Below are 27,997 nucleotides of genomic sequence, written 5' to 3'. Positions count from 1 at the left end.
TAAGACTTCCTCTTCCAGACACTCTGCTGTTCAAGCGGCCAGCAGCCTCCACCCTCGGCTCCCAGCTGATCAGGTAAGTGTCTTGTGCAGTGATTTTTAAGTTGTATCCAGGACACAAAGGGTGCTCAGAGCTTCCTGCGCCACCAGGTCCATGAGGGAAAAGGTTTAGTTGTCACCGAGTGTGTTGGTGGGAGCCATGTGTCACACGTCTTCTGCATCTCATGCTGCACCCTCTGAGGGTCCAAGCCCCACTTGAGATGTGGCTTTGTGATACTGAGTAGTGCTGAGTGCAGAACAGTTGTTAAAGGCACCTAATTGTATGTTCAACGCTTATCCAAATTCAGTCCAACTTCGGCTGAATCAACATAGAACATAATGTCCGGTACATTAACAGACGCTTCATCCCACAATGTCTGTGCTGAACATAATCGCCAGTTAAATGAATCCCCTCTCCTTGCACATGGTCCATAAGCTTCCATCCCCTGCATAATCCGTGTGCCTGACCAAAAGACTTTCCAAACACCGCAGTGGCGCAGCGGTAGAGTTGCTGCCTTACAGCGCTTGCAGCGACGGAGACCCGGGTTCGATCCCGACTACGGGCGCTGTCTGTACGGAGTTTGTACGTTCTCCCCGTGATCTTCGGTTTCCTCCCATACTCCAAAGACGTACAGGTGTAAGCCTAAGTTGTCCCTAATGTGCGGGGATCGCTGGTCGGTGCGGATTCGGTGGGATGAAAGGCCTTTTTCCGCGCTGTATCTCTAAACTAAACTGAAAAAAACTATCATGTATACTCTGAGAATACTCTGCCTCAATCACCATCCCTGGCAGCACGTTCTCCAATGCACCCACAAGCTTTTTTAGTTTAAAAAAAAACTTGCCCCCACCCACACATCTCCTTTGACTTTGCCCCTCAAAAACTGTGTTGTAGTATTTTCCGTTTCTACCCTGTGAGGGTGCTTCTGTCTCTCTCTCCCCTATCTGTGAAACTTATCATCGGTCCACTATTTTCAGTAAGAATACTCTGAGAGGGTGCCAACCAAACTTTATCGCTCAATAGACATCTATTAAACACATTGTCAGTCCCGTTTCCTCCAATAACTGCAAAGTGTAGTTTCGAGTGAAACAGAGTTTTGAAATGTGTTGGAAGAAACTGCAGATGCTGGTTTAAACCGAAGATAGACACAAAATGCTGGAGTAACTCAGCGGGACAGGCAGCATCTCTGGAGAGAAGGAATGGGTGACATTTCGGGACAAGACCCTTCTTCAGAGATCACCTGTTATTTAAAGACAAACACTTTGGGCTAGGCAGAAGATCATTTTTAAACACAACTTTGTTTTAAGTAATCCTCTCTCCACATCGATGCATTGACTTTTGCCTCCACAAAGACTGTCTGCGTGTTTGATTGATAACATCAATCCACATCACAGGGTGAACGATCACAGTGACAACTAAACTGAATGAATATCTCCTCGTAATTCTCATTGACCCTTACTGGGGTATGGGCCCCCCACACACACACACACTGACCCTCACTGGGGTACGGGCCCCCCCCCCCCCCCACACACACACACACACACACACTGACCCTCACTGGGGTACGGGCCACACACACACACACTGACCCTCACTGGGGTACGCCCCCCCCCACACACACACACACACACACACACACACACACACACTGACCCTCACTGGGGTACGGGCCACACACACACACACTGACCCTCACTGGGGTACGCCCCCCCCCCCACACACACACACACAACACTGACCCTCATTGGGGTATGGGCCCCCCCACACACACACACTGACCCTCACTGGGGTACGGGCCCCCCCCACACACACACACACACACACACACACACACACACACACACACACTGACCCTCACTGGGGTACGGGCCACACACACACACACACTGACCCTCACTGGGGTACGGGCCACACACACACACACACACACTGACCCTCACTGGGGTACGCCCCCCCCACACACACACACAACACTGACCCTCACTGGGGTACGGGCCCCACACACACACACACTGATCCTCACTGGGGTACGGGCCCCACACACACACACTGACCCTCACTGGGGTACGGGCCACACACACACACACACACACTGACCCTCACTGGGACTGTGTGGGCTTCCTCCGGGTGCTGCGGTTTCCACCCAGACGGTCGGTGAATTGGCCTCTGTAAATTGCCCTCAGTGTGAAGGGAGTGGATGAGAACGTGGAATAACACAGAACTAGTGTGGCGTGGACTCTGTGGGCAGAAGGGCTAGTTTCGTTACTGTATCTTGCCATGAACCAAACGTCCACGTGAACAAGGCTACAACTTTGATGGGCGCGTTATCTTGGACTTTGAGCAAAACGTGAAACGTGAAACGCTTCTGTTTATGACCCCGCTGCCAGGGAGAAGCAACGCTTTGTAGTTTAAGTGCAGCTCGTTCTGTTTTACTTCAGTCTCCGATTGAATGGTGTCCTAAAACAAAAAGCGAATGTTGATCTAGTGTGCACTGTCGATAGGACTGGGGGTTACAGGGGGGTAGGGACAGGTAAGAGCGGGCATTACTGGGCGTTGGTTAATGGCCATGGGTTAGTATTGAGTGGTCGGGCCGAACCGTCTCGGTAAAGTCGAGGCAGCGGCTTCCATGTCCTCCAGAGTTCGTGCCTGGACAGCTGAGTTAGCCCAGCGCTTTGTGCCTGTCTCGGCTGAGTAACCCCAGCGCTTTGTGTCCTGCAGTGTTTTAAAACAAACTAGACCAAGTGGACCCGTTGAGCCCAAACCTCTCCTGCATTGGTGCAGCACCCTCTCCCCTTCCCCCTCCTCCTCCCCCCTCCCCTTCTCCCCTCCCCCTCCCCTTCTCCCCTCCCCCCTCCCCTTCTCCCCTCCTCCCCTCCCCCTCCTCCTCCCCCTCTCCCCTCTTCATCCCCCATCCCCCTCCCTCCTCCCCCTCCTCCCCTTTCCCCCTCCCCTCCTCCCCTCCCCTCTCCCCTCCTCATCCCCCATCCCCCTCCCTCCACCCCCTCCTCCCCTCCCTCTCTCTCCTCCCCCTCTCCTCCCCCTCCCCCATCCCTTCCCCATCTCCCCTCCCCCCCTCCCCCACCCCTCCCTCTCCCTCCCTCTCCCTCTCCCTCCCCTCCCTCCACCCCCTCCCCCTCTTTTCCCCTCTCCCTCCCCTCCTCAATCCCCCTCAACCCCCCTTATCTTCCCTCCACCCCCATCCCTCCCCCCTCCCTCCCTAGGAGATAGATTTAAACTTTAAAATGTGAATTACTTTAAATATATAACACCGATTTCAATGAAACTTCTTCCATTAGCACCAAAGGGGTGACGGTGAGTAAGGTGGGCCTAGAATTGTCGTGCTATCATGTACCATTTTGGCTGTAGTTCAGGAACAAACAAACAAACAAACAAACGAGAGTTTAGTATATAGATAGATTGATGACACAAATTTATTGAAATGCAAAATACATTTTTTCTATAAAACGGAATGAAATTATTCATTCGTAAAGACGGTTTTAGTGTTTAGAATTTCTAAATAAAATAACAAAAGCAGGGTTTGACTGCCCAGCAAACTGCAAATTATTGAATTTGTTGCTCTGGTTTCTTGGTGCAAATTAAGTCATGGAGTTTTTGTTTTTTAAAATGGTTGTCGGTAGCAGCATCTGCCACTGACAAGTCCTCGTTTTTACAGCAGGTTCCTCAATGACCTGTTGGCCTGTGCTGCACAGTGTGAAGTGCGACGGCTGTTTTTAGAAACATAGAAACATAGCAAAACAGGTGCAGGAGTAGGCCATTCGGCCCTTCGAGCCAGTACCGCCATTCGATATGATCATGGTTGATCATCCAAAATCAGTACCCGGTTCCTGCCTTCTCCCCAAATCTATTTGATTCCTTTAGCCCTAAGAGCGAAATCTAACTCTCTCTTGTAAACATTCAGTGAATTGGCCTCCACTGCTTTCTGTGGCAGAGAATTCCACAGATTCACAACTCTCTGGGTGAGAAAGGTTTTCCTCATCTCAGTCCTAAATGGCCTACCCCTTATTCTTAAACTGTGGCCCCTGATTCTGGACTCTCCCAACATCGGGAACATTTTTCCCTGCATCTAGCCTGTCCAATCCTTTTGTTTTACCAAAATAATTTAAATAAATTAAATTTAAATAAATTATTTACAAAAATGATATGTACAACGCAAAACAGTACAAACCCTCCACCACGATACAAAGTAAAACAAATATTCTCAAATTCTAAACATTAAATAACTATTTCCCCATCCTTATTGAAGATACATTCCACCGTCAGTGGGACCGCTGCTGTGTGGCATTGCTGAGCACTGGCTGGGCAGCGAGCTCGCTGGGGAGCTGCTCCACCATGTGTGATCTGCAGGAGTCCGATGCCGAGGAGCTGTGGAACACCCTGGAGAATTACAGAGCAAGGCTCACGTCAGTGATCGAGCCGTGCCGGATCACTCCGTACCTCCGCCAGTGCAAGGTGCTCAACCACGACGACGAGGAGCAGATCCTCAACGACCCCAGCCTCGTCATTCGCAGGCGGAAAGTCGGTGAGTGCCCAGAGGGGGGCGGTGTGGCGCCGCAGTCAGGCCAAAGGGCAGAGGAAGCAACTCAGATTAGTGTTGGGTTATTGTCACGTGCACCGAGGTACAGTGAAAAGCTTTTGTTGCGTGCTAGCCAGTCAGCTGAAAGACTGTACATGATTGCAATCGAGCCATTTACATGATAAAGGGAATAACGTTTAGTGCAAGGTAAAGCCAGCAAAGTTACGATCAAAGATAGTCCGAGGGTCATCGATGAGGTAGATAATAGTTCAGCACTGCTCTCTGGTTGTGGTAGGATGGCTCAGTTGCCTGATAACAGCTGGGAAGAAACTGTCCCTGAATCTGGTGGAACTGTAGATGCTGATTGTACACTGGGTCTGAAGAAGGGTCTCGACCCGAAACGTCGCCCATTCCTTCTCTCCAAAGATGCTGCCTGTCCCACTGAGTTCCCCCAGCATTTTGTGTCTACCTCAGGTCAAAGAGCCCGACCCCTCGAAGTACCGAGCGCATAAGATGCAAGTCCTTTATAGAGGTTATGTCACAGAGCACTATTAATTCACAAGGCACAAGCGGCTGTGTTTTTAAATCAGTTTTAGTTTATTGTCACATGTACCAAAGTACAGTGAATAGCTTCTGCTGCGTGCTATCCAGTCCGCAGAAAGATAATACATGATTACATTCGAGCCATTTGCGGTGAAAAGACACATGATAAGGGAATACTGTTTATAACTGTGCAAGACCATGGAGAGACAAGGAACTGCAGATGCTGGTTTACAAAGAAAGACACAAAGTGCTGGAGTAACTCAGTGGTTAAGCAGCATCTCTGGAGACATGGATAGGTGACCTTTGGGGTCGGGACCATTCTTCAAATTGTGGGGGCCAGGGGCAGGGGGATGGGGTGGGAGAGAAAGCTGGAAGAGAGAAGGGGGCAGGACAAAGCCTAGCGAGTGATAGGTGGATACAGGTACTGTTTATGAAAGGCAGATTTAATTTAGTTTAGTTAATATAGCGTGGAAACAGGCCCTTCGGCCCTCCGAGTCTGCGTGACCGGCGATCACCCCGTACACTAGCACTATCCTACACGCACTAGGAACAAATTACAATTTTACCAAAGCCAATTAATCTACAAACCTGTACATCTTTGGATTGTGGGAGGAAACAGGAGATCCCAGAGAAAACCCACGCAGGTCACGGGGAAAAACGTACAAACTCCATACAAACGGCACCCGTAGTCGGGATCGAACCCGGGTCTCTGGCGCTGTGAGGCAGCAACTCTACCGCTGCGCCACCGTGCCACCCTCAGGTAGCCTCAACTCAGGTGGCCTCAGTTGGCCTTGGTGTGTTGTGGTCTGCAGCAAACATCCCCGGGGCAGAGGTGAGGGGCAGGGTAGTGCACCGTAGACACTGACCTGCGCTCGATGTGTTTTCAGGCGTGCTGCTCGACATTCTCCAGCGGACCGGATGCAAGGGTTACATCGCCTTCCTGGAGAGTCTGGAGCTCTACTACCCCGACCTGTACAGGAAGATCACGGGGCAAGACCCCTCTCGCACATTCTCCGTTATCCTCGGTAAAGGAAACACACCCTTCACTCTCTTCCTCCTCTTCTGGTTTTGCATCTCTCTAAGAAAATATAGACATGGAACAGTAAAGCACAGGAACAGGCCCTTCGGCCCACAATGTCTATGCCGAACAGTATGCCGTTAAACTAATCTCCTTTGCCAACATGTGATCCTATCCCTCCATTCCCTGCACATCCATATGCCTATCTAAAGCCTCCTAATACCACTATCAAACCTGCCTCCACCACCATCCCTGGCAGCGTGTTCTAGGCACCCACCACTCTCAGTAAATGTCGCTCCACACATCTCCTTTAAACTTTACCCCTCTTAACTTAAAGATGTTTCTTAGACGTTTACATTCTGGGGAAGAATGTGTCTGACTGTCCATCCTATCTGTGCCTCTCATCATTTTATATATTTCTATTAGGTCCCCCCTCAACCTCTGACGTTCCAGAGAAACCAATCCAGCTTTGCTCAACCTCTCCTTGTAGGCAGTACCCTCTTATCCATTTGTCTGGTAAATCTCTTCTGCACCCTTTGCAAAGCCCTCAAATCCTTCCTGTGATGGGGCGACCAGAACTGCACACAATACTCCAAATGTGAGTGAAAGAAAGAGGAGGTTCATAAAACTGGAAAATTCAATGTTGGGCTGTAAGCTCCCCAAGTGAATATGAGGAGTTGTTCCTGCAGTTTGCATGTGGCCTTACTCTGGCAATGGTGGAGCCCCGGGATTTAAAGGTCAGTACGGGAAAGGGAAGGGGAATTTTTTAAATGGTTTGGAAGCGGGAGATCCAGCAGGACTTGGCGGACCAAGCTCACGTGTTCAACAAAATGGTTGCCTTCTCTACGCTTGGTCTTGAGTGGTGCTAGTTGTTTGCGGGGCGGGTGTTGTGTGAAGTTAAATGAAGATCCAATTCCCCCTCTGGATGAATAGACGACAACGCTCGTCTGGAAGGTTCAGACACAAAGAGAACAGCGATTGGGAGTGGCTGGCGAGGGAAGCAGCGGCCATGTCTGATAGATGCATGGCCTCCATCCACCCGTCTGCTGCAGTGGACCTTGCAGTGGGGAGGTGAGGTGGAGGAGCTGCTTTAGATTTGGGGTCTGTTGTCCCAGCCCTGCCACTGACGAGGGGCTGACTGTTTTTTTTTGCTCAGATGCGGGTGGAGAATCGAGCCTGACGGAGCTGCTGATGGCCGAGGTTCAGAAGCAGCAGCAGACGGTGATCCAGAGCCAGCGGCGGGCCCAGGAGCTGAGCGCCCAGCTGAAGAGTAAGGAGGACCTCATCAAGCAGCTGCAGGTCAAGCTGAACGAGCTGCACAAGCACCAGGAGCGCTTCTGGAAGATGCGGGAGGAGCGCAACAACTACAGTGAGGAGCTGAAAGCGTGCAAGGAGGAGAACTACAAGTGGGCCAAGGACTTTGCAATGCAGAGCGAAGACAAGAACAAGGCCATGATGAAGAACAGGGACCTGCAGTTGGAGGTGGGTTGAGGCTTGAATGAAAGGATATTTCCCATCTCGTCCTCAGTTTCCATAATTCTTTTCATTATCCACTTGGGTTTATGAACTCTAAATTCCTTCCTTTACCATACATAAAATGATTCAGACACTCAATCTCACTTTGCAGCAAATAGCAAAGTCATTGAGAGTCATGCACTCATGTAGCTCTGAAATAGACCCTCCAGCCCAAATGCTGACCGAGGTGCCCCATCTAAGTCCCCTTCACCCAAGTTTCATCCATGTCCCTCCAAACCTTTCCTATCCACGCCCTGCGATATAAATGTTTTTAATTTAAATTTATTTTTAATATTAATTTAAATTTAATTTTAAATGTCTTTTTTTTTTTTTTTTTTTTTTTTTTTTTTTTTGTTAGAAGTAAGTACAATAGTGTGGTACTTGAGTACCTAATACATAAATACATATTTCCATTCTTGTACAACTTCATACTTTTGATTTAATAATAAAAGAACAGTGAGAGAAGAAAGAAATAAGAAATAAAGAGTGTCGGAATAGATAGTCAAGCGAGTAGAAACAGAAAGCAAAAGAAATAAAGGATAGAGATGAAAAGTTAAAAGATTGAAAGAAAAGAAGACAGTAAAGAAAAGAAAGATTAGGGGAGATCTACCTATCTCGTATTTTTGCCCATCCGTCACCCGGTTCTAAACCGTTTAATTTCTAAGTTTATGTTATGTTGCACCATATGCTTGCAAAAAATTGATAAAAGGAGACCAAATCTTTAAGAATTGGTCTACTTTGCCTAATAGGAGGAATCTCATTTCTTCAAAATGTAACGTTTCAGACATGCTTGAAATCCACATTTTGAATGTTGGCGTAGGTGCGTTTTTCCAAAATTTGAGTATTAGTTTTTTTGCTGTTATTAGACCGTAATTAAGAAAAGCTTCTTGGAATATAGTTAGTTTACTTCCCTCTTCCATTGATCCAAAGATAATCAATTCTGTACTGGGGTTCAATTTTGTGTTAAATAGTTTTGTAAAAATTCCAAAAATTTCATTCCAAAATTTATACAGTTTTGTACAATAGACAAAGGAATGTGCTATAGTGGCTTTTTGAGTTAGACATTTGTCGCAGATGGGGGAAACATTTGAAAATATTTTATTCAGTCTAGTTTTCGAATAATGTAATCTATGTAAAATTTTAAATTGAACTAGGTTGTGTCTTACATTCATTGAACATTTATTTACATATAATAAATTTTTATCCCATCTATCGTTCGGAATTTTTATCAATAACTCTTGTTCCCAGTCCCTTCTAATTGCCTCTGTCGTTGGTGTTTCTATATTTAGAATTATATTATATAAGTAAGATATTAAATTGCTTGATTCTGCCTTTCTATTCATTCCTTCCTCCAATAAGTCTGGGGTTGAGGTTTGATATCCTTGTATATATTTTTTCAAATAATCTTGAATTTGAAGGTATTTGAAATATTGATTACTTTTCAAATTATATTTTAGTTGTAATTGTTGGAATGGTAAAAAAATTCCCATTTCATACATATCTCCCATCGTTTTGATTCCTATTCTTTCCCAATGGATAAACGTTGTATCAATAATAGATGGTTTGAATGAAGGATTATTAGCTATTGGAGAAAGAAACGATAATTTTCTTAATTTTAAAGTTAGTTTTATTTGTTTCCAAATTCGTATTATACTATGAATAATTGGATTCTTCTTATATATTATATTGTTCAGTTTTATCGGGGAAAGAAGGATCGCTCCTATATTGTAAGGGGAACAATCCTCTTTCTCCATTCTTATCCAATCTAATTTTAAATGTCTTTTAAATGTTATTTCACGTGCTTCTGCTTAACCCTCTGGCAATTTGTTCCATATGTTCAAATCTCGGCCAAGCATGACCTTTGTGTGAGGAGATTTGTTTATCTGATTTCTTGGTCACACTCATTGTACAATTTCGTTATAGAGTACAGTGTGGAATAATAATAATAATGATAATAATAATAATAATAATAATAATATGCCTTTATTGTCATTGTACTTAGAGATACAACAAAATTCGGACAGCTACTCCTGATCTGTGCAACCAAAACAAGTTAAAACAAGTTAAAAACACATCCAATACGTCATTTAAATGCTTAAAGTAGTAAATGAATATATATTTATCACACCTAGGTAGAATATTGCACTTGGGAGCATATTGCACTTTAAAATGTAATAAATGCTTTAAAAGAAATGAAAAAAAAAATTTGCTGAGTGCTCTGTGTTTTTTAGTGGAATGGATGACAGCATTTCTCATGTTGTGTGAATATTTGAGGAATTTAGAGTTCTGATGACCCAGGGAAAGAAACTGTTCATGAGTCTGTTTGTCCGGTTTTTGATGCACCTGTACCACCTACCAGAGGGCAGGAGGTTGAACAGGAACTGTCCAGGATGGGAGGGGTCTTTGATTATTTTCCTGGCTCTGCAGAGGCACCGAGAGCTGGAGATGTCTTCCAGGGAAGGCAGAGGGCAGCCGATGATTTTCCGGGCAGTTTTGATGGTTCTCTGCAGAGCTCTCCGGTCTGCTGCTGAGCAGCCGGCATACCACACAGTGATGCAATATGCCAGCATACTCTCGACAGTGGAGCAGGCCCTTCGGCCCAAATTGCCCACGCCAGACAACAATGTCCCGGCTACACTAGTCCCACAGTTGTGGAGCAAATCCTTTCCCACCCACCCTCTTTACACAGAATCCAGATGGATCAAATCTTTACTCAATTTCTCCTTTATTTTGAATCCCAAATCACCCAGTCTCTTCCCATTTATGGCTATTGCGCAGATTCCCAGGACCCAACCCCCTCCCCATCCCACTGTTATAGAGTCAGAGAAAGGAAACAGGCCCTTCAGACCAACTAGTCCATGTGACTATGATGTCCCATCTAAGCTACTCCCAGTTGGCCCATATCCTTCTCTGTCCACAATGTCCAACTGTCTTTTAAATGCTGTTACACTCTCTGCCTCAACTATCTCCTCTGGCAGCTCATTCCATACACCCACCACTCACTGAACAAGTTGCCCTTCAGGTTACTGTTAAATCGTGCCCTTCTCACCTTAAACCTATGTCCTCTGGTTCTTGATTTTTCTATCCTGGATAAAAGACTCTGTGCATTCACCCTATCTATTCACTTCCTGATTTCACACACCTCTGTCAGATCACCCCTCGGCCTTCTGCTCTCCAGGGGATAAAGTCCTAAGCTGTCCAACCTCTCCCTATCGCTCAGATCCTCGAGATCTGGCAATAGGGTTGCCAACTGTCCCGTATTAGCCGGGACATCTCGTATCTTGGGCTAAATTAGTTTGTCCCGTACGGGACCGCCCTTGTCCCGTAGTGGTAGGGTTGCCAACTTCCTCACTCCCAAATAAGGGACCAAGGGTGACATCACCGCCCCTCGCCCCATGTGACCTCACCCAGCCAGCGGCCACGTGCTCCTGCTCCACCAATGGCGACCGCCATTGGTGGAGCAGGAGCACGTGGCCGCTGGCTGGGTGAGGTCACTTGGGGCGCGGTGACGCACCTTGCCCCGTATTTGGGAGTGAAGAAGTTGGCGACCCTACCTGGGTAACATCCAGTGGGTAAACCGCTTCCCACCAGAGGGCCTGGCTGCTGGCAGAGCCTGCACATTGATTTGTGATAATGTCGGGTGGAACTGGACTCTGTGGGAACTAACAGCTCAACCTTGCTCCAGATCGAGAAACTGAAGCACAATCTGATGCTGGCAGAGGACGGATACAAGGTGGAACGGACCCACACCATGAAACTCAAGCATGCCATGGAGCAGAGACCGAAGCAGGAGCTGATCTGGGAACTCCAGCGGGAGAACGACCTGCTCAAGGCAAAGGCCCAGGAGCTGGCCAGCCCCATTAAGGTAATCCCCACCCAATCGGGGTGTGATTGTTTGAAAGATGCAGCATCGAAAGATGCCCTTCGGCCCACCTAGTCCATGCCGACCATCAATCACCCGCTCAAAGCGATTGGGCTTGTATACACTGGAATTTAGAAGGATGAGGGGGGATCTTATTGAAACATATAAGATAATTAGGGGATTGGACACATTAGAGGCAGGAAACATGTTCCCAATGTTGGGGGAGTCCAGAACAAGGGGTCACAGTTTAAGAATAAGGGGTAGGCCATTTAGAACGGTGATGAGGAAGAACTTTTTCAGTCAGAGAGTGGTGAAGGTGTGGAATTCTCTGCCTCAGAAGGCAGTGGAGGCCAGTTCGTTGGATGCTTTCAAGAGAGCTGGATAGAGCTCTTAAGGATAGCGGAGTGAGGGGGTATGGGGAGAAGGCAGGAACGGGGTACTGATTGAGAGTGATCAGCCATGATCGCATTGAATGGCGGTGCTGGCTCGAAGGGCTGAATGGCCTACTCCTGCACCTATTGTCTATTGTCTATTGTCAAACTAGTCCTTCTTCTTCTTGCGTTTGAGGCAGCAGAAGTTATGAAGCTGCTTCTGCTTCTGCTGCCTCTGTTTGTTGTCGTTCGCCTGACTGTGGTCAGTTGACTGGGCTCATCACGGGGAGGACAACAACGTGAGCCCCTTCAAACTAGTTCAAGAGTCAAGAGTTTTTTTATTGTCATATGTCCCAGATAGAACAATGAAATTCTTACTTGCTGCAGAACAACAGAATATGTAAACATAGTACACTGTAAATAATAATAATAATAGTAATAATAATAATAATAATAATAATAATAATAATAATAATAATAATAATAATAATAATAATAATAATAATAATAATAATAATAATAATAATAATAATAATAATAATAATAATAATAATAATAATAATAATAATAATAATAATAATAATAATAATAATAATAATAATAATAATAATAATAATAATAATAATAATAATAATAATAATAATAATAATAATAATAATAATAATAATAATAATAATAATAATAATAATAATAATAATAATAATAATAATAATAATAATAATAATAATAATAATAATAATAATAATAATAATAATAATAATAATAATAATAATAATAATAATAATAATAATAATAATAATAATAATAATAATAATAATAATAATAATAATAATAATAATAATAATAATAATAATAATAATAATAATAATAATAATAATAATAATAATAGATTGAAGTTCAGAGCTTATTTGAGGTACTTAGTGTTTAATAGCCTGATGGCTGTAGGGAAGAAGCTGTTCCTGAACCTGGACATTATAGTTTTCAGGCTCCTGTACCTTCTTCCCGGTGGCAGGGGAGAAACATAGAAAATAGGTGCAGGAGTAGGCCATTCGGCCCTTCGAGCCTGCACCGCCATTCAATATGATCATGGCTGATCATCCAGCTCAGTATCCTGTACCTGCCTTCTCTCCATACCCCCTGATCCCTTTAGCAAAAAGGGCCACATCTAACTCCCTCTTAAATATAGCCAATGAACTGGCCTCAACTACCTTCTGTGGCAGAGAATTCCACAGACTCTCTGTGTGAAGAAATGTTTTCTCATCTCGGTCCTAAAAGACTTCCCCCTTATCCTTAAGCTGTGACCCCTGGTTCTGGACTCCCCCAACATCGGGAACAATCTTCCCGCATCTAGCCTCTCCAACCCCTTAAGAATTTTATATGTTTCTATAAGATCCCCCCTCAGTCTTCTAAATTCTAGCGAGTACAAGCCCAGTCTATCCAGTCTTTCCTCATATGAAAGTCCCGAAATGAGTGTGTGGCCAGGGTGGTGTGGGTCTCTGATGATGCTGGCTGCCTTTTTGAGTTCTATGTTATCCCACTTTCTCATCCACTCACAACACACTAGGGGCAATTATACAGGGGGCCAAGTGACCTATGAACCTCCTATAAATCTTTGGGATGTGGGAGGCAACCGGAGCACCTGGTGGAAACCCATAAGGGTCATAGGGAGAGCGTGCAAACTCCACACAGACAGCACCAGAGGAACCCAGTGGGTCAAATGCATCTGTAGAGGGAATGGTCAGATGACGTTTCAGGTGGGACACTTCTTCAGACTCCAGTCGCCTGTCCATTGCCTCCACAGATGCTGCCTGTCCCACTGAGTACCTCCAGCACTTTGTGCTTTGCTCAAAATTCCAGCATCTGCAGTTCCTTGTGTCGCAGACAGGGTTGGGATTGGGATTGGGATTGGGATTCATGCGGGAGTGGACCTGGTGTCCTGCATGGGATTTGCTGGACAAGTGCTTCCACTTCAACTCCCTAACCCATTCCCAGTCTGACCTTTCTGTCATGGGCCTCCTCCAGTGCCATAGTGAGGCCCACCGGAAATTGGAGGATCAGCACCTCATATTTCGCCTGGGCAGCTTGCAGCCCAGTGGTATGAACATCGACTTCTCCAACTTTAGATAGTTCCTCTGTCCCTCCCTTCCCCTCCTCCTTCCCAGATCTCCCTCTATCTTCCTGTCTCCACCTATATCCTTCCTTTGTCCCGCCCCCCTGACATCAGTCTGAAGTAGGGTCTCGACCCGAAACGTCACCCATTCCTTCTCTCCTGAGATGCTGCCTGACCTGCTGAGTTACTCCAGCATTTTGTGAATAAAAACCCATTCTGTAAAGTCGTTCCTTCCTTCAGCCGTCAGTTGCCTGGCGACACACTGATCTCATGAGAATTCAGGGCAGTGTAAAAGCTAGAGAAATGCCAGTGGACTCAGCTTGACCCAGCAATAATTCACACCCGCAGCATGTCGAAAATAAAACGGAAGCACTCAGCAAGCAAGGCAACACCTCTTGCTCTTCATTCTCCAATTGCCAGTTTATACAAGTAACTGTGACCTTGATAACTCCACTGATCACAGTCACTCCCTCTCCCTCACCTCTCTCTGCACCCAGCCACGTGTGGGTTTTGCCACCGGTGAAGAGTCCTTGGCCTGAACCGTTGACTCCGTTTCCCTCCCGTGGATGATGCCTGACCTGCCGCAAGCTTCCAGAATGTTCTGTACGTATGTAGTAAGGAACTGCTGATGCTGGTTTAAACCCAAGGTAGACACAAAAAGCTGGAGTAACTCAGCGGGACAGGCAGCATCTCTGGAGAGAAGGAATGGGTGACTTTTCGGGTCGAGCCCCTTCCTCAGATGTATGTGTGACTGGAAACCATGTCCTCCAGGTTCAAGAACAGCTTCTTCTCAACAGCCTTGAACACTGCTCTTGAACACGATACATCATTAACTAAACTATAGACTGTCTTTGGTTGCACTAAGGAGTTTGGTCTTTTGCATTAGTATTGTGTTCATAATTTAGTGATTTTGTTTAGTTTAGTTTAAAGATACAGCGCGGAAACAGGCCCTTCGGCCGACCGAGTCCGTGCCGACCAGCGATCCCCACACATTAACACTATCCTACACTCACTGGGGCCAATTTACATATATACCAAGCCAATTAACCTACAAACCTCTACGTCTTTGGAGTGTGGGAGGAAACTGAAGATCCTGGCGAAAACCCACGCAGGTCATGGGGAGAACGTACAAACTCCGTACAGACAGTGCACCTAGTGGGAATCGAACCTGGGTCTCTGGCACTGTAAGTTCTGAAAGCGCAGCAACTCTACCGCTGCGCCACTGTGAACTCCTTCCCCCCCCCCCCCATATATTTATTACATACTAGACCAAGTGGACCCGTTGGGCCCAATCCTCTCCTCCATTGGTGCAACACCCTCTCCTACCCCCTCCCTCCACTTCCCCTTCCCCCTCAACCCCCCTTATCCACCCTCCTTCCCCCTCCCTCCCTCCCTCCCCCCACCTCCCTCCCTCCCTAGGAGATAGATTTAAACTTTAAAATGTGAATAACTTTAAAAATATAAAACCGATTTCAATAAAACCACTTGCTTGACCATTAAAGGGACGACGGTGAGTAAGATGGGCTTAAATCTTTCACGCTATCGTGTACATTTTTGGCTGTAGTTCGATCACAAATAAATAAACAAACGAGAGTTTTAGTAAATAGATTATTTATGTGCACTGTATTTACAGGTTTGTTCGGCAGCTAGAAATAAAGAACTTTATTGTTCTGTTAGTCGGTATGAATGACAAACGCTCCTGACTCTTGATACAATTACTTCATGACGAGCTTTGTCGGTGCCAAAACTGGGCGACACTTGTGTATTGTCCAGGTGAGGTCTGCTGTATGATTTCAGTGGGTTGTGTGCAAAACAAAGCATTTCACTGTACCTCGCTCGGTACATGTGACAATAATGTATCATTGAATTATTGGACTGTGCCTCATGCCCTAAGAAAAGGCATCTGGTACCACGAGGGATGTCAGTACTGAGTGAGAGTCAGCTGTTTAGAATGTCTCTTCCACGGATGTTTTACAGTTTAAGTTATTTTGGGTTTATGAAGAATTGTCTGTCTATTGCAGGGTCTGTGTACAGGAGTTCAGGTTTCATTTGCTCCAGTCTAATTGCTTTATAACAGGTAACATCCATGTAGCCTGGTTAATCTTAACGAATATATTCTGCAGCAGTCATCGGGCAATCTCCCGTGACATCAGGAAATCTAATCAGCTTTTATTGGATTGTTGCATGAATTGAAGGTTGAGAATGTCGATAAAAATAAGATGTACATCCAGATCCTGGAAGACGACCGGAGGTCAGCGCAGGACGAGCATCAAGAACTGGTCAACAGTATCTACAGTTTACGCAAAGAGCTTCAGGATGTGGAAGAGTTACGTGATAAGGTAGGATCTGATCGCTCCATTACCACGTGCCGTGCCCACTGGCTCCCAGCCCCAAACCATCCCCCATTGCATACGGCTCCATCTCATCGTCACCCACTCATTACCTCTGGCCTGTTGCACATTCCAGTTGGCGTGTTGCAGCCTCTGTGTGGGGCGTGTTTCGGTTTGGCCCCAAACCCCTCCACCTCCCTGCTTTTAGAAGCACATTGAAGTCCCCAACAATGAGTGAGCTTCCATTGTCTCACAGTCAACTCCGTGAAAAGGTTTGAGGTGTCTTCTCCGTGCTGAACTCCCTGCAGAAACACCAGTTGGGAAAGATAGACACAAAAAGCTGGAGTTACTCAGCGGGTCAGGCAGCATCTCTGGAGAAAAGGAATGGGTGACGTTCCTCAGATAGAAGAAGGGTCTCGACCTGAAACGTCATCCACAGTATTCCTTTTCCCCAGTGATGCCACCTGTCCCGCTGAGTAGCTCAGCTTTTTGTGTCTCTCTTCAGTGTAAATCAGCATCTGTTGTTCCTTCCTACACACTAGTTGGGAAATGCAGGCAACTGGGACTATCTCAGTTCTAAAGCATGGGCGAGTTGGGCTGAAGGGCCTGTCTCCACGCTGTATGACTCAATGGTTTCGTTATGTGGGAAGGTGATAGTAAGCCTCAGTGTCCCTCGTTGTAAGGGGAATGGGCTGGGGTGGGATAGAAAGTACAGAGAATTTACAGAAAACTCTGCTTTAAGTGTCGAATAGGTCAGGAGGACACATTATTGGCAACAATGCTGAACCAATTCCCTCTTCCTAATAGAGAACCATTTCCTTCTTCCCAATAGGAGTCAGGATAAAGTGTTTGCTTGGGAATGAAGCCCCGTGTGGTGGAATGTTTGTGGATGGGATCTAGGTTTGCCAACTGTCCTGTATTAGCCGGGCCGTCTCGTATTTTGGGCTAAATTGGTTTGTCCCGTACGGGACTCGCCCTTGTCCCTGTTTAGTAGGGTTGCCAACTTCCTCACTCCCAAATAAGGGGCAAAGGGTGACGTCACCTCACCCCCCCCGCGCCCCACGTGACCTCGCCCAACCAGCGGCCACGTGCTCCCGCTCCACCAATGGCGGCCGCCATTGGTGGAGCGCGAGCACGTGGCCGCTGGCTGGGCGAGGTCACATGGGCGCGCGGGGCGGTGACGTCACCCTTTGTCCCGTATTTGGGAGTGAGGAAGTTGGCAACCCTGGATAGAGAGAACCATTCCCCTCTTGCTGCTTGGAGTCGGGGCAAGGGGTGAGCCTGGGAATGAGGCCCCGTGTGATGTCGTGTTTGTGTAAGGGATCCCAGAACTATGACCGAGGGAACACCTCAGGTGTTGACGCAGCCTGGCCCAGGACTGTGTCCGCGGCCGCAGAACCGTGCTAGAGGCAGTTGTCCTTCCTAATTCCCCCTCTTTGTCTTGTTGAAGTACCTGGAAGAGAAGGAGGTGTTTGGGCTGAAGTGCACCACACTGCGAAAGGATTCCCAGATGTACAAGGATCGTATCGAGGCGATCGTGCTGCAGATGCAAGAGGTGGCTACGGAGAGAGACCAGGTAACTGCAGTAGAGACTTTATCCTGCAAATGGGCAACTTGCAACCTCCGGGCACCCAGCACGGTGGGCTCGTAAAATCTTTAAAAGGTCAAATTATGGTGACAAAATAAGTTAAAACAAAAAAGTTCTAACAAGTAATTTTAAAACATTAAAATGCAGATTTGCTGGTTAATTGACCCCTGTAAATTGCCTCCAGTGTGAATGTGAAAGTTGGATAACAAAACTAGAGTCAACAGGTAATTGATGGTTGACATGGACCTGGTGGGCTAAAGAGCATGATTTTGTGCACCTCTATAAGATTACCACTTAGCCTCATGCATTGCACAGGGTCTCTGGCGCTGTGAGGCAGCAGCTCCACCTGCTGGCCCACTGGGTTTGCACTGGGTCGCACTGGGTTGCACTGGGTACCCAGCTCATGTATCTGTACACTGCGAATGGCTCGATTGTAGTCGTGTGTTGTCTTTCTGCTGGCTGGTCAGCACGCAACAAAAGCTTGACACTGCATGTGGCAATAAACTGAACTGAGCTGAACTGTCCCCGTGACTCTCTGCCCCCTGTCGTGTCGCCCCTACAGGCTCTACGGTCGAGGGAGGAGATCCACAAGCTGCACTCACAGAGCCTGCAGCAGAAGGACGAGTATCGCAAGCTGATCCGCGAGCAGGGAGAGCGGTGCGACGAGCTGCAGATCGAACTCTTCCGCCAGGAGGAGCGGCTCCTCGACCTGCAGGCCACGCTCAGGAGGCTAAAGCAGCCGCTGGACAGCTCGGTAATGCCTGCCTTCATCATGGTGTTGGGGCGTGCGCCTTGCCATCGGGGTTCGGCCTGCGACGGTCGGGTTTCGGCCTGCGACGGTCGGGTTTCGGCCTGCAATGGTTGGGGTTTGGCCTGCGATGGTCGGGCTTGGGCCTGCGATGGTCGGGGTTGGGCCTGCGATGGTCGGGGTTTGGCCTGCGATGGTCGGGGTTTGGCTCACGTTGTTGGGATTTGCTTCACAAAGTTGGGTTTTGTCACGTGGTGATATTAGCTCTTGGTGAAGACAGACACAAAATGCTGGAGTAACTCAGCGGGTCTGGCAGCATTTCTGGAGAAAAGGAATACTGTATGTGACGTTTTGGGTCGAGACCCTTCTCCAGACTCTTCTGATCTTGGTGTGCCTTGCTGCTTATCATATCATATCATATATATACAGCCGGAAACAGGCCTTTTCGGCCCTCCAAGTCCGTGCCGCCCAGCGATCCCCGTACATTAACACTATCCTACACCCACTAGGGACAATTTTTACATTTACCCAGCCAATTAACCTACATACCTTGCTGGGGTTTGGTGCATGGATCGGAGTTCAGTTTGTATTGATGTTCGTTTTGTTTGTGATGATATGTGGTGTTAACTTCATGATGTTGGGTTTTGTTGTGTGTTGGCATTGGGGTTCAGCCTGAGATATGGAGTGCAACGTGATCCCACCACCAGTCACAACTTCCCATCCCCACTCCTTTCCACTTTCCGCAATTCCTTGGTTCATTCATCACTTCCCACCCAAACCACCCCCTCCCCAGGCACTTTCCCCTACAACCACGTCACACTTGTCCCAGCACTAGGGTTGCCAACTATCTCACTCCCAAATAAGCGACAAGGTGACGTCATCGCCCCGCGTCTCACGTGACCTCACCCAGCCAGTGGCCAGGTGCTCACCAATGGCGGCCGCCCGGGCCGGGAGGCGGGTTGCTTTGCAACCTCCGTTAGGTGGTGCCCGGACCTCCGGGCCTACACTGTCCGGACCTACACTGTCTGCATCTACACTGTCCGGACCTACACTGTCTGCACCTATACTGTCCGGGCCTACAGCATCCCTGGGCCTATTACGGGACAAGGGCGGTCCCATACGGGGCAAGCCAATTTAGCCCAAAATACGGGAAGTCTCGGCTAATACGGGACAGTTGGCAACCCCACCCAGCACCTACTCCCTCAGCTCCATCCGGGGGCCACTGTGGCCCTTCCAAGTGAGACAGAGGTTCACACACACTTTATCATCTACTGCATTCGATATTCCTAATGTGGCCTCCTTTACATTGACAAGACCGTATGTTCACAATTTCATAAATTCTAGGAGCAGAATTAGGCCATTTGGCCCATCAAGTCTACTCCGCCATACAATGACGGCCAATCTATCTTTTCCTCTCAACCCCATTCTCTAGCCTTCTCCCCATTACCCTGACACCCTTACCAAGCGTAGTCTAGGGCGGGCGATCGTGTCACTGAATGTTTGCGCTCGGTCCACAAAGGCCTGCTGGATCTCCCGGTTGCCGACCATTTTAAATTTGCTTCACAATCCCACACTGAATGTTCTGTCCTGGGTCTCCTCCATTGTCAAAGTGAGGCCACGTGCAAACTGGAGGAACAGCACCTCATATTCTGCCTGGGTGGCCTACACCCCAATGGTATGAACATTGACTTCTCCATTCCCCCCCTCCCCCATGCTCTCCCCCGCCCCACCTGGATGTGCACCCATTTCTCCCACATCCTGCCCCCCTCCTTGAATTATTCCAGGTAACACGCCCCCCCTCACTTTTCTCCTTTCACCCTTTCTTCCTGTGCGCTCCCACCCTGGTGTGCACTCATTTCTTCCTCTCTCCTGCCCCCTTTCCCCCCACCCCCATCCCCTTCCACATATCCCCCCCTCTGGCTTTACATTTCACACCTCCTTCACTTCCCTCCTGATCTGAAATCCTTTGATCTCTTTTATGGCTTATTTTGCCCCTTTTCATCTCAACCTTTTGTCCAATCGTCTGCTGATCAAAACATGTATCCACCAACCATTTTCCAGGCTTTGTCTATCCCCCTCCACTTTTACAGCTCTCTCCCCCTTCTACAATCAGTCTGAAGAAGTGCCTCGAACTGAAACGTCGCCTATCCATGTTCACAAGTTCACAGGTTATAGGAGTAGAATTAGGCCATTTGGCCCATCGAGTCCACTCTGCCATTCAATCATGGCCGATAATGTTGTCCAGGGATGTTCTCCAAGGATGCTGCCTGACCCACAGATTTACTCCAGCACTTTGTGTTCCACACGAGGTTGCAGCACCCACGCGCGGTCGGTCTGTGGTGTGTCTGGACTGTTGGATTTGGCAATGGGTTGGGGTCTGGCTCGTCGTGGTGTTGGGTTCAGCTTGTGATGATATGGGGTTCACTGCGTGATGTTGGGGTTGGGACAGTGATATTGAGGTCCAGCTGATGTTTGTGTTGAAAATATGTGAATTTATAATTTCACAAAATCTTCCTGGCTTTTTCAGACCTCAGACTTTGACGAAACCAACTCCAAAGCTTCTCAGGATGTGAGTCACTCTCCTCTCACTTCATTACTCAGTGTAACGTTGCGCTCCTGGCCCAAGTGGGTCACCTCCCACTGCCCCTTACCCCTACCTTGCTGGTTGCCACTGATGACAGTGCCCACAGCCATGTTCCGCCCCGAGGCCCCACATCTTTCCCAGTGAGAACCGACCGCGGGCCTCAACATGAAGGTCGAGTCTCGGCAAAATCACGGCCTTTCCAAATCTGAACCCTATCTGCCCCCAAGACTAAACACATGGGCATACACATGCATATGTACACCCGCACGCATGCACATACACACGCGCACACACACACACACACACACACACACACACACACACACACACACACACACACACACACACACACACACACACACACACACACACACACACATGCACATAACATGCACACACACACATGCACAAGCACATAACATGCATACACATGCACATGTACACACACACATAACATGCACACACATACACATGCACATGTACACACACAACATGCACACACATACACATGCACATGTACACATGCACATGTACCTGGACACATAACATGCACACATGCGCATAACATGCACACACACATGCACACATACTTGCACATGCACACACACATGCACATACACATACAAATGCACATGTATACACACACACATGCACATGTACACGCACACATAACATGCACACACACATACACATGCACGTGCACATGTACACACACACATAACATGCGCACGCTTATGTACACGCACATTACATGAACACGCACATGCACACATACACATAGACAGAACCACACACCACACAGTCATATGCACACATACATGTTTGCAATCGTCACATGCCTTGACACATCTACATGCGCACATACATGTTCATACACACTCACCATTGATTCATGTGCCCCCACTATCAGCCAATGTGTGATAAGTTCATTCAGCACAGCGCTGAGATGGACCATGTGCTTCAGTATGAGGTGGGTTTCCTGTTTAGTACATGTCTTATTGTTCACTTCGAGAGTTATGTTCCATATCAGGCATGTGATTAATTGGACCGGCATGGACACCCACTATCAATCTCTCTCATTCAACAGATCACTATTACGGGAATCCAGGACACAGATCAAGGCTCTGTTGAATGTGAGTTACCTCAGCAACCCTTCATTTTTAAATGCAATATCAGGCAGCAATGACACGGCTGTTCTCTTACCTCGGGACCCACTGTGGTGACAAGGGGCCATGGTGTGAGTTGCACTGTCAGTGGTGTTGTGTTTATGGTCAAGGTGTTGATGGAAAGTCCCACGCTGCCTTCTGTGTGAACGTAAATGATCCCAAGGGCAGGGAGAGAGGAGAATTATACCTGAGCCCAATGTACAGTCTGAAGAAGGGTCTCGACCCAAAACGTCACCCATTCCTTCTCTCCTGAGATGCTGCCTGACCTGCTGAGTTACTCCAGCATTTTGTGAAATAAATACCTTCGATTTGTATCAGCATCTGCAGTTATTTTCTTACAGAAAGAACTGCAGATGCTGGTTTAAACCGAAGATTGACACAAAAAGCTGGAGTAACTCAGCGGATCAGACAGCATCTCTGGAGAGAAGGAATGGGGGGGGTCTCCAGTCTGAAGAAGGGTCTCGACCCGAATCGTCGCCTATTCCAGGGACCATTGTGACAGGGATGGGGAAGAGGAGGAGGGGCGTTGTGTCTGGTTGTGTCGTGTCAAGTCCAGTCTGTTTTTTTCAGGTTGTTGGACACAAAGCACAGAGACCGTGAAAGAAGCCGACTCACAGCCGTCCCCAGCACTGGCTAAATACGCCGACATGAAGACGGTAAGTTGCCCTGCTGTTCAAAGAACCTCCTCATCCCCTGATTCCCATCCAAGGCCTTATCCATCCTTGCCCTGTGGACCCGGGAACGTGTGCAAGCTGCCAATAGAACTCCGTGATCGACACAAAATGCTGGAGAAACTCAGCGGAACGGGCAGCATCTCCGGGGAGAAGGAATAGGTGACGTTTCGGGTCGACCAGAAACCTCACCCACTCCTCCCCTCCAGAGAAACTGGAGTAACTCAGCGGGACAGGCAGCATCTCTGGAGGGAAGGAGTGGGTGCCTGACCCGCTGAGTTACTCCAGCATTTTGTGTCTATCTTCTGTGTAAACCCTCGTCTGCAGTTCCTTCCTACACAATATAACTCCTTGGGTTCTTTTGACAGAAGGGAAGGAATGGTTGCCCTGCTTATTCCCAGCTCAAAGCACTCTTTGAAATTCCTTCCACAATCCCAATCTTTCTACATCCCCTTTTGTGTGTAATCTGTCTCCATGATCTAGTCCCTTGAGAACTGGTGGTGTTGTGCTGAGCCTGCAGGGCACCCGTTGCAAGGCTGACAGTGGAGGGTGGATGTGGTGGTGGGGGTGGTGTCAGCAGTGGGGGGAGGGGAGAGGAGGGATGGGGTTTGGGGGCAGCAGACGTCAGGCTGTGTGACTGGAGATTCCCGTGGCCTCTCTCACAGCTGGTAGCCACTGAAGACCTACTGAAGGTGAAGTCCAACAGGTTGAGAATGAAGAAAAGCTTTGAAGACTACAGAAGGTCTGTAACAAACCCTTGTCACATTTATCTGCCACTTCTGAAATTCTTAACGGTCTGCCCAACCCTTCCCTTGACTCCCCCTCCAATTGCAACTGCCCATCTCTCAAAGATGGTCCTCCTATTCATTTATCCCAATATCAGTTAGGTTTGTGTGGCACGGTGGCGCAGGAGTAGAGCTATTGCCTCACAGCGCCAGAGACCCGGGTTTGACCCTGACTACGGGAGCTGCCTGTACCATGAGTGTGTACATTTTCCCCGTGACCTGCGTGGGTTTTCTCCGAGATCATTGGTTTCTTCCCACACTCCAAAGACATACAGGTTTGTGGGTTAATTGGCTTGGTATAAAAATGTTTTAAAAATTGTCCCTAATGTATTTAAGGTAGTGTTAGTGTGTGGGCTGAAGGGCCTATATCTCTAAATCTCCATGTCCAACTACTGCCTGTCTCCACCTCTCTGCCTATCCATCTGTTGCACTCTCTGTCCCACCGTCATTCCAATCGGCCTTCTCTTCATTCCTCCCCCCGCCTGCCCTGTGTCTTATTCACTCCTGCTGTCTCTCTGTTCTGTGCACTATCTCGTTGTCCCGGCTGATTGTCTCAGCCTGCCTATTTTGGTGGAACAACTTAGCCTAGAAAATTCATAGGCGCATTACTAAAAAATGCCATTAGAAATTTCCCTTAACTAGTTTCAGAAAAGCTCTGGGGAAAAATTGCTAATCTGCTGATGCCACATTGTCGAGTCCAGTTTAGTTTAGTTTAGTTTAGTTTAGCGCAGAAACCTTCGGCCCAGCGAGTCCATGCCGACCAGCGTTCCCCGCACACGAACGCTATCCTACGCACACTGGGGACAATTTTTACATTTATACCAAGCCAATTAACCTACAAACCTGCACGTCTTTGGAGTGTGGAAGGAAACTGAAGATCTCGGAGAAAACCCACACAGTCATGGGGAGAACGTACAAACTCCGTACAGACAGCACCCGTAGTCAGGATCGAGCCCGAGTCTCTGGTGCTGTAAGGCAGCAACTCTACCGCTGCGCCACCGTGCCCAACAATGTCCTCTGTTTCAGGAAGATTGGGCTTTAGGGGTCAGGCTCCTCGTTTTGCTCAGGTTTCCTCCTAGGGTTTGACCTGAGGAAGAGGTCCATGATGAGTCACACCACGGCACCAGCAGCCACCGGGGGTGCTGTTGAGCTAAGATGCAAGGTCCAGTGATGGGAGAGCAGGCCCAGGACCTGCCCGGGCATTGTGTGCAAGAGACTGCCCCCTTGGACTGCCCAGTCCATGCTGACCAGCACACACCCATGCACATTAGTTCTACGTTATCAAACTTTCGCATCCACTCCTTACACCCTGGCGGCAATTTTACGGAGGTCAATTAACCAATTAAGTACGAAGTGGGAGGAAACCAATGTGCTGACAAAGAGAGAACGTGCAAACTCCACATAGACAGCACCCGAGCTCAGGATCAAACCCGGGTCTCTGTGAGACAGCAGCACTACCCACTGTGCCACTCTCAAGATGTTGACATCCCATCCTATTACATGGATTGGACAGGTTTGCAGGGATATGGGCCAAGCGCCGGCAGGTGGGACTAGTGTAGCTGGGACATGTTGTCCGGTGTGGGCGGGTTGGGCTGAAGGGCCTGTTTCCACGCTGGACCCCTCCATGACCAGAGAGTAAGCAATCTGCGTCTCTCTCTATTACAACCCCTGCCTGTTGTGGGGAGGGGTCTGGTAGAGGGTTTTAACTCCACCTTGAAAGCAGTCTTCGCCAAATCCTAAATCTCGATCCCTTTCTCTCTTTTAACCAAACGGAACAGGAAGCGGGCGATCCGCCTGAACAAGCAGGGGAACAATGGGGTGACAGCGAGCGAGACAACCGACTCCGACTACTCCGACGGGGAAGGGAAGAACGAGGATGGGAGTTGATGCCACCGCCTCTCTGGGGCTGTGGCCCCCAGACTCTCCCTGCGGCCCACCCCGACACTGGGACGGAGTGACCTCCCACTGAGCTCAGCCCCACTCCCTCTTCCACCCCGGCCAGCAGACAGTGGCCTTGCCTCTCCATCCACACCCCTCTGCTGTAACTCGCTCGGCCCACCCTTTCACTGCCGCACAGTGGGGGTGCCCCAGCCCCGGCAAGGTGTTGCCTACAACCCATCTGCTCTTCCACGATGGGCCAATGATCCCTCGACCACCATTTGGAAGAATGGGTTGATCTCCTTGGTGCCTTGCCCAACTCCCCCCGACCCACAGTCTGAAGAAGGGTCACCACCCGAAACGTCACCCATTCCTTCTCTGATTGATCCAAACACAAGTGCAACAACACCAAGTCCCCGTCTATGGTGAGGTGGTTACTAGTTGGGTTTGTGAGCGACCACCTCCCCTGTCATATCACCGAGTACCGTCCTTCCACACTCTGGATGATGCTCTTCCAGGGTCTGTCAACCCTGCGCTTATCACATCTCTTTCCTGCCCTTAAACTGGTAAACAGCTGCATCAATCTAAACAGAAACAAGGTTGAAGTAGCAGATTAAATCTACAAAACTATAAAAGGGGTAGGTGTGAATGATCCTGTTCTGTTAAACATTATCACTTAACGGAGTCTGAAGAAGGATCTCGACCCGAAACGTCGCCCATTCCTTCTCTCCAGAGATGCTGCCTGTCCCGCTGAGTTACTCCAGCACTTTGTGTCTTTTAAAAAAAGACCAGTATCTGCAGTTCCTTGTTTCTACATCTTCCTGGACAGAGAGGCTGGTTTCACAGGTGACAGTGGAAGGGGGTTGGTTGCCAGTGAGGCCGGCTGTCATGTGTGCACCCGGCAGCAGATGGCGGTGTTGCCCACGGTATCTCACTCTGGAGCTGGGGCTGAACAATGTTTGAAGGCAGTGGGGAAGTGGGAGCCGGCTGTGTGTGGACTGGCTGCCAGTACAACAGGGATTGCATCTGAGGAGAGTAACAGAAAACGCTGGGGATGGCAAGTCACGGGAAAGGGAAACAGAATTACATTGGAAACAATCAGGCTAATCGTCCCAACCCTGGGGTGAGAAAAACCTTTTTCACCCAGAGAGTTGTGAATTTGTGGAATTCTCTGCCACAGAGGGCAGTGGAGGCCAAATCACTGAATGGATTTAAGAGATAGTTAGATCGAGCTCTAGGGGCTAGTGGAATCAAGGGATATGGGGGAGAAGGCAGGCACGGGTTATTCATCAGCCATGATCACAATGAATGGCGGTGCTGGCTCGAAGGGCCGAATGGCCTCCTCCTGCACCTATTTTCTATGTTTCTATGTTTCTAACCCAAAACATCGCCTGACCCTTTCCCTCCCCAAATGCTGCCTGACTTCATTGAACCAGGAACAGTGAATTTCATTGTTCTGTTTTGGGACAGATGACAATAAAACACTCTTGACTATTGACCCATTGTGTTCCTCCAGCACTTTGTGTTTTGATTTTGGATACATTCAATTACTTTCTCACCTTCCACAGATGCTGCCTGAACTGCTGAATGTTTCCAGCATTCTCTGCTTGGTGTCAGCTTTCCAGCATCTGCAGGTTTTTCTTTGCATTTAGAGATATGGGATGTAACAGTGAAAGGCTTAAACAAATAAACGTCTCCCTGCCACCCTCCCTTCTTCTTCGGTGATACCGTACCCGTGGACCTCTGCGGTTCACTGGGACTGAACTCCAAGCCACAGGGCCCAACTCAAATAGGCAACACCTGTTTGCATCGTGCAGCATCTTTAACGAAGCGGAACTTCCCAGTGTGATGCTGGGGAGCACAAGTGGGTTAACGTATGATGAGCGTTTGTCGGCACTGGTCCTGTACTCGCTGGAGTTCAGAAGGATGAGGGGGGACCTCATTGAAACTTACTAAATAGTGAAAGGCCTGGATAGAGTGGATGGGGAGAGGGTGTTTCCACTAGTGGGAGAGTCCAGGACCAGAGGCCACAGCCTCGGAATAAAAGGACGTACCTTTAAAAAGGAGATGAGGAGGAATTTCTTTGGTCAGAGGGTCGTGAATCTGTGGAATTCATTGCCACAGACGGCTCTGGAGACCGTCAATGGATATTTTCAAGGCGGAGATTGACAAATTCTTGACTAGTGTGTCAGGGGTTATGGGGAGAAGGCAAGAGAATGGGGTTGAGAGGGAAAGATAGGTCAGCCATGGTTGAATGGTG

At 48.2% G+C, this 27,997-nt stretch overlaps 1 protein-coding gene across 1 annotated transcript; it reads left to right on the top strand.

Annotated features, from left to right (window-relative positions):
* Positions 1-27: 27 nt before the first annotated feature.
* Positions 28-27,997, top strand: card9 (caspase recruitment domain family, member 9). Its single transcript, XM_078425917.1, has 13 exons — positions 28-73; positions 4,299-4,574; positions 5,999-6,136; positions 7,286-7,611; positions 11,330-11,509; positions 16,183-16,326; positions 17,768-17,893; positions 18,468-18,659; positions 21,181-21,222; positions 22,325-22,370; positions 22,974-23,059; positions 23,740-23,816; positions 25,638-27,997. Exons 2-13 carry the CDS (start codon positions 4,385-4,387, stop codon positions 25,744-25,746), a joined length of 1,656 nt encoding a protein of 551 aa, XP_078282043.1. The 5' UTR covers positions 28-73; positions 4,299-4,384; the 3' UTR covers positions 25,747-27,997.

Source organism: Rhinoraja longicauda, chromosome 31 (genome assembly GCF_053455715.1).
Source record: "Rhinoraja longicauda isolate Sanriku21f chromosome 31, sRhiLon1.1, whole genome shotgun sequence".
In the NCBI taxonomy this organism is placed as follows: Eukaryota; Metazoa; Chordata; class Chondrichthyes; order Rajiformes; family Arhynchobatidae; genus Rhinoraja; species Rhinoraja longicauda.
This window is presented reverse-complemented; position numbering and strand designations above follow the sequence as displayed.

What these genes read in the sequence shown, in the direction of transcription:
- card9 (XM_078425917.1), top strand. Translation starts at nt 4,385, where the DNA reads ATGTGTGATCTGCAGGAGTCCGATGCCGAGGAGCTGTGGAACACCCTG. An exon ending in ACTCCAAAGCTTCTCAGGAT is followed by an intron (nt 21,223 to 22,324) that starts GTGAGTCACTCT and finishes CTCATTCAACAG; the next exon opens with ATCACTATTACGGGAATCCA. An exon ending in AGCTTTGAAGACTACAGAAG is followed by an intron (nt 23,817 to 25,637) that starts GTCTGTAACAAA and finishes CAAACGGAACAG; the next exon opens with GAAGCGGGCGATCCGCCTGA.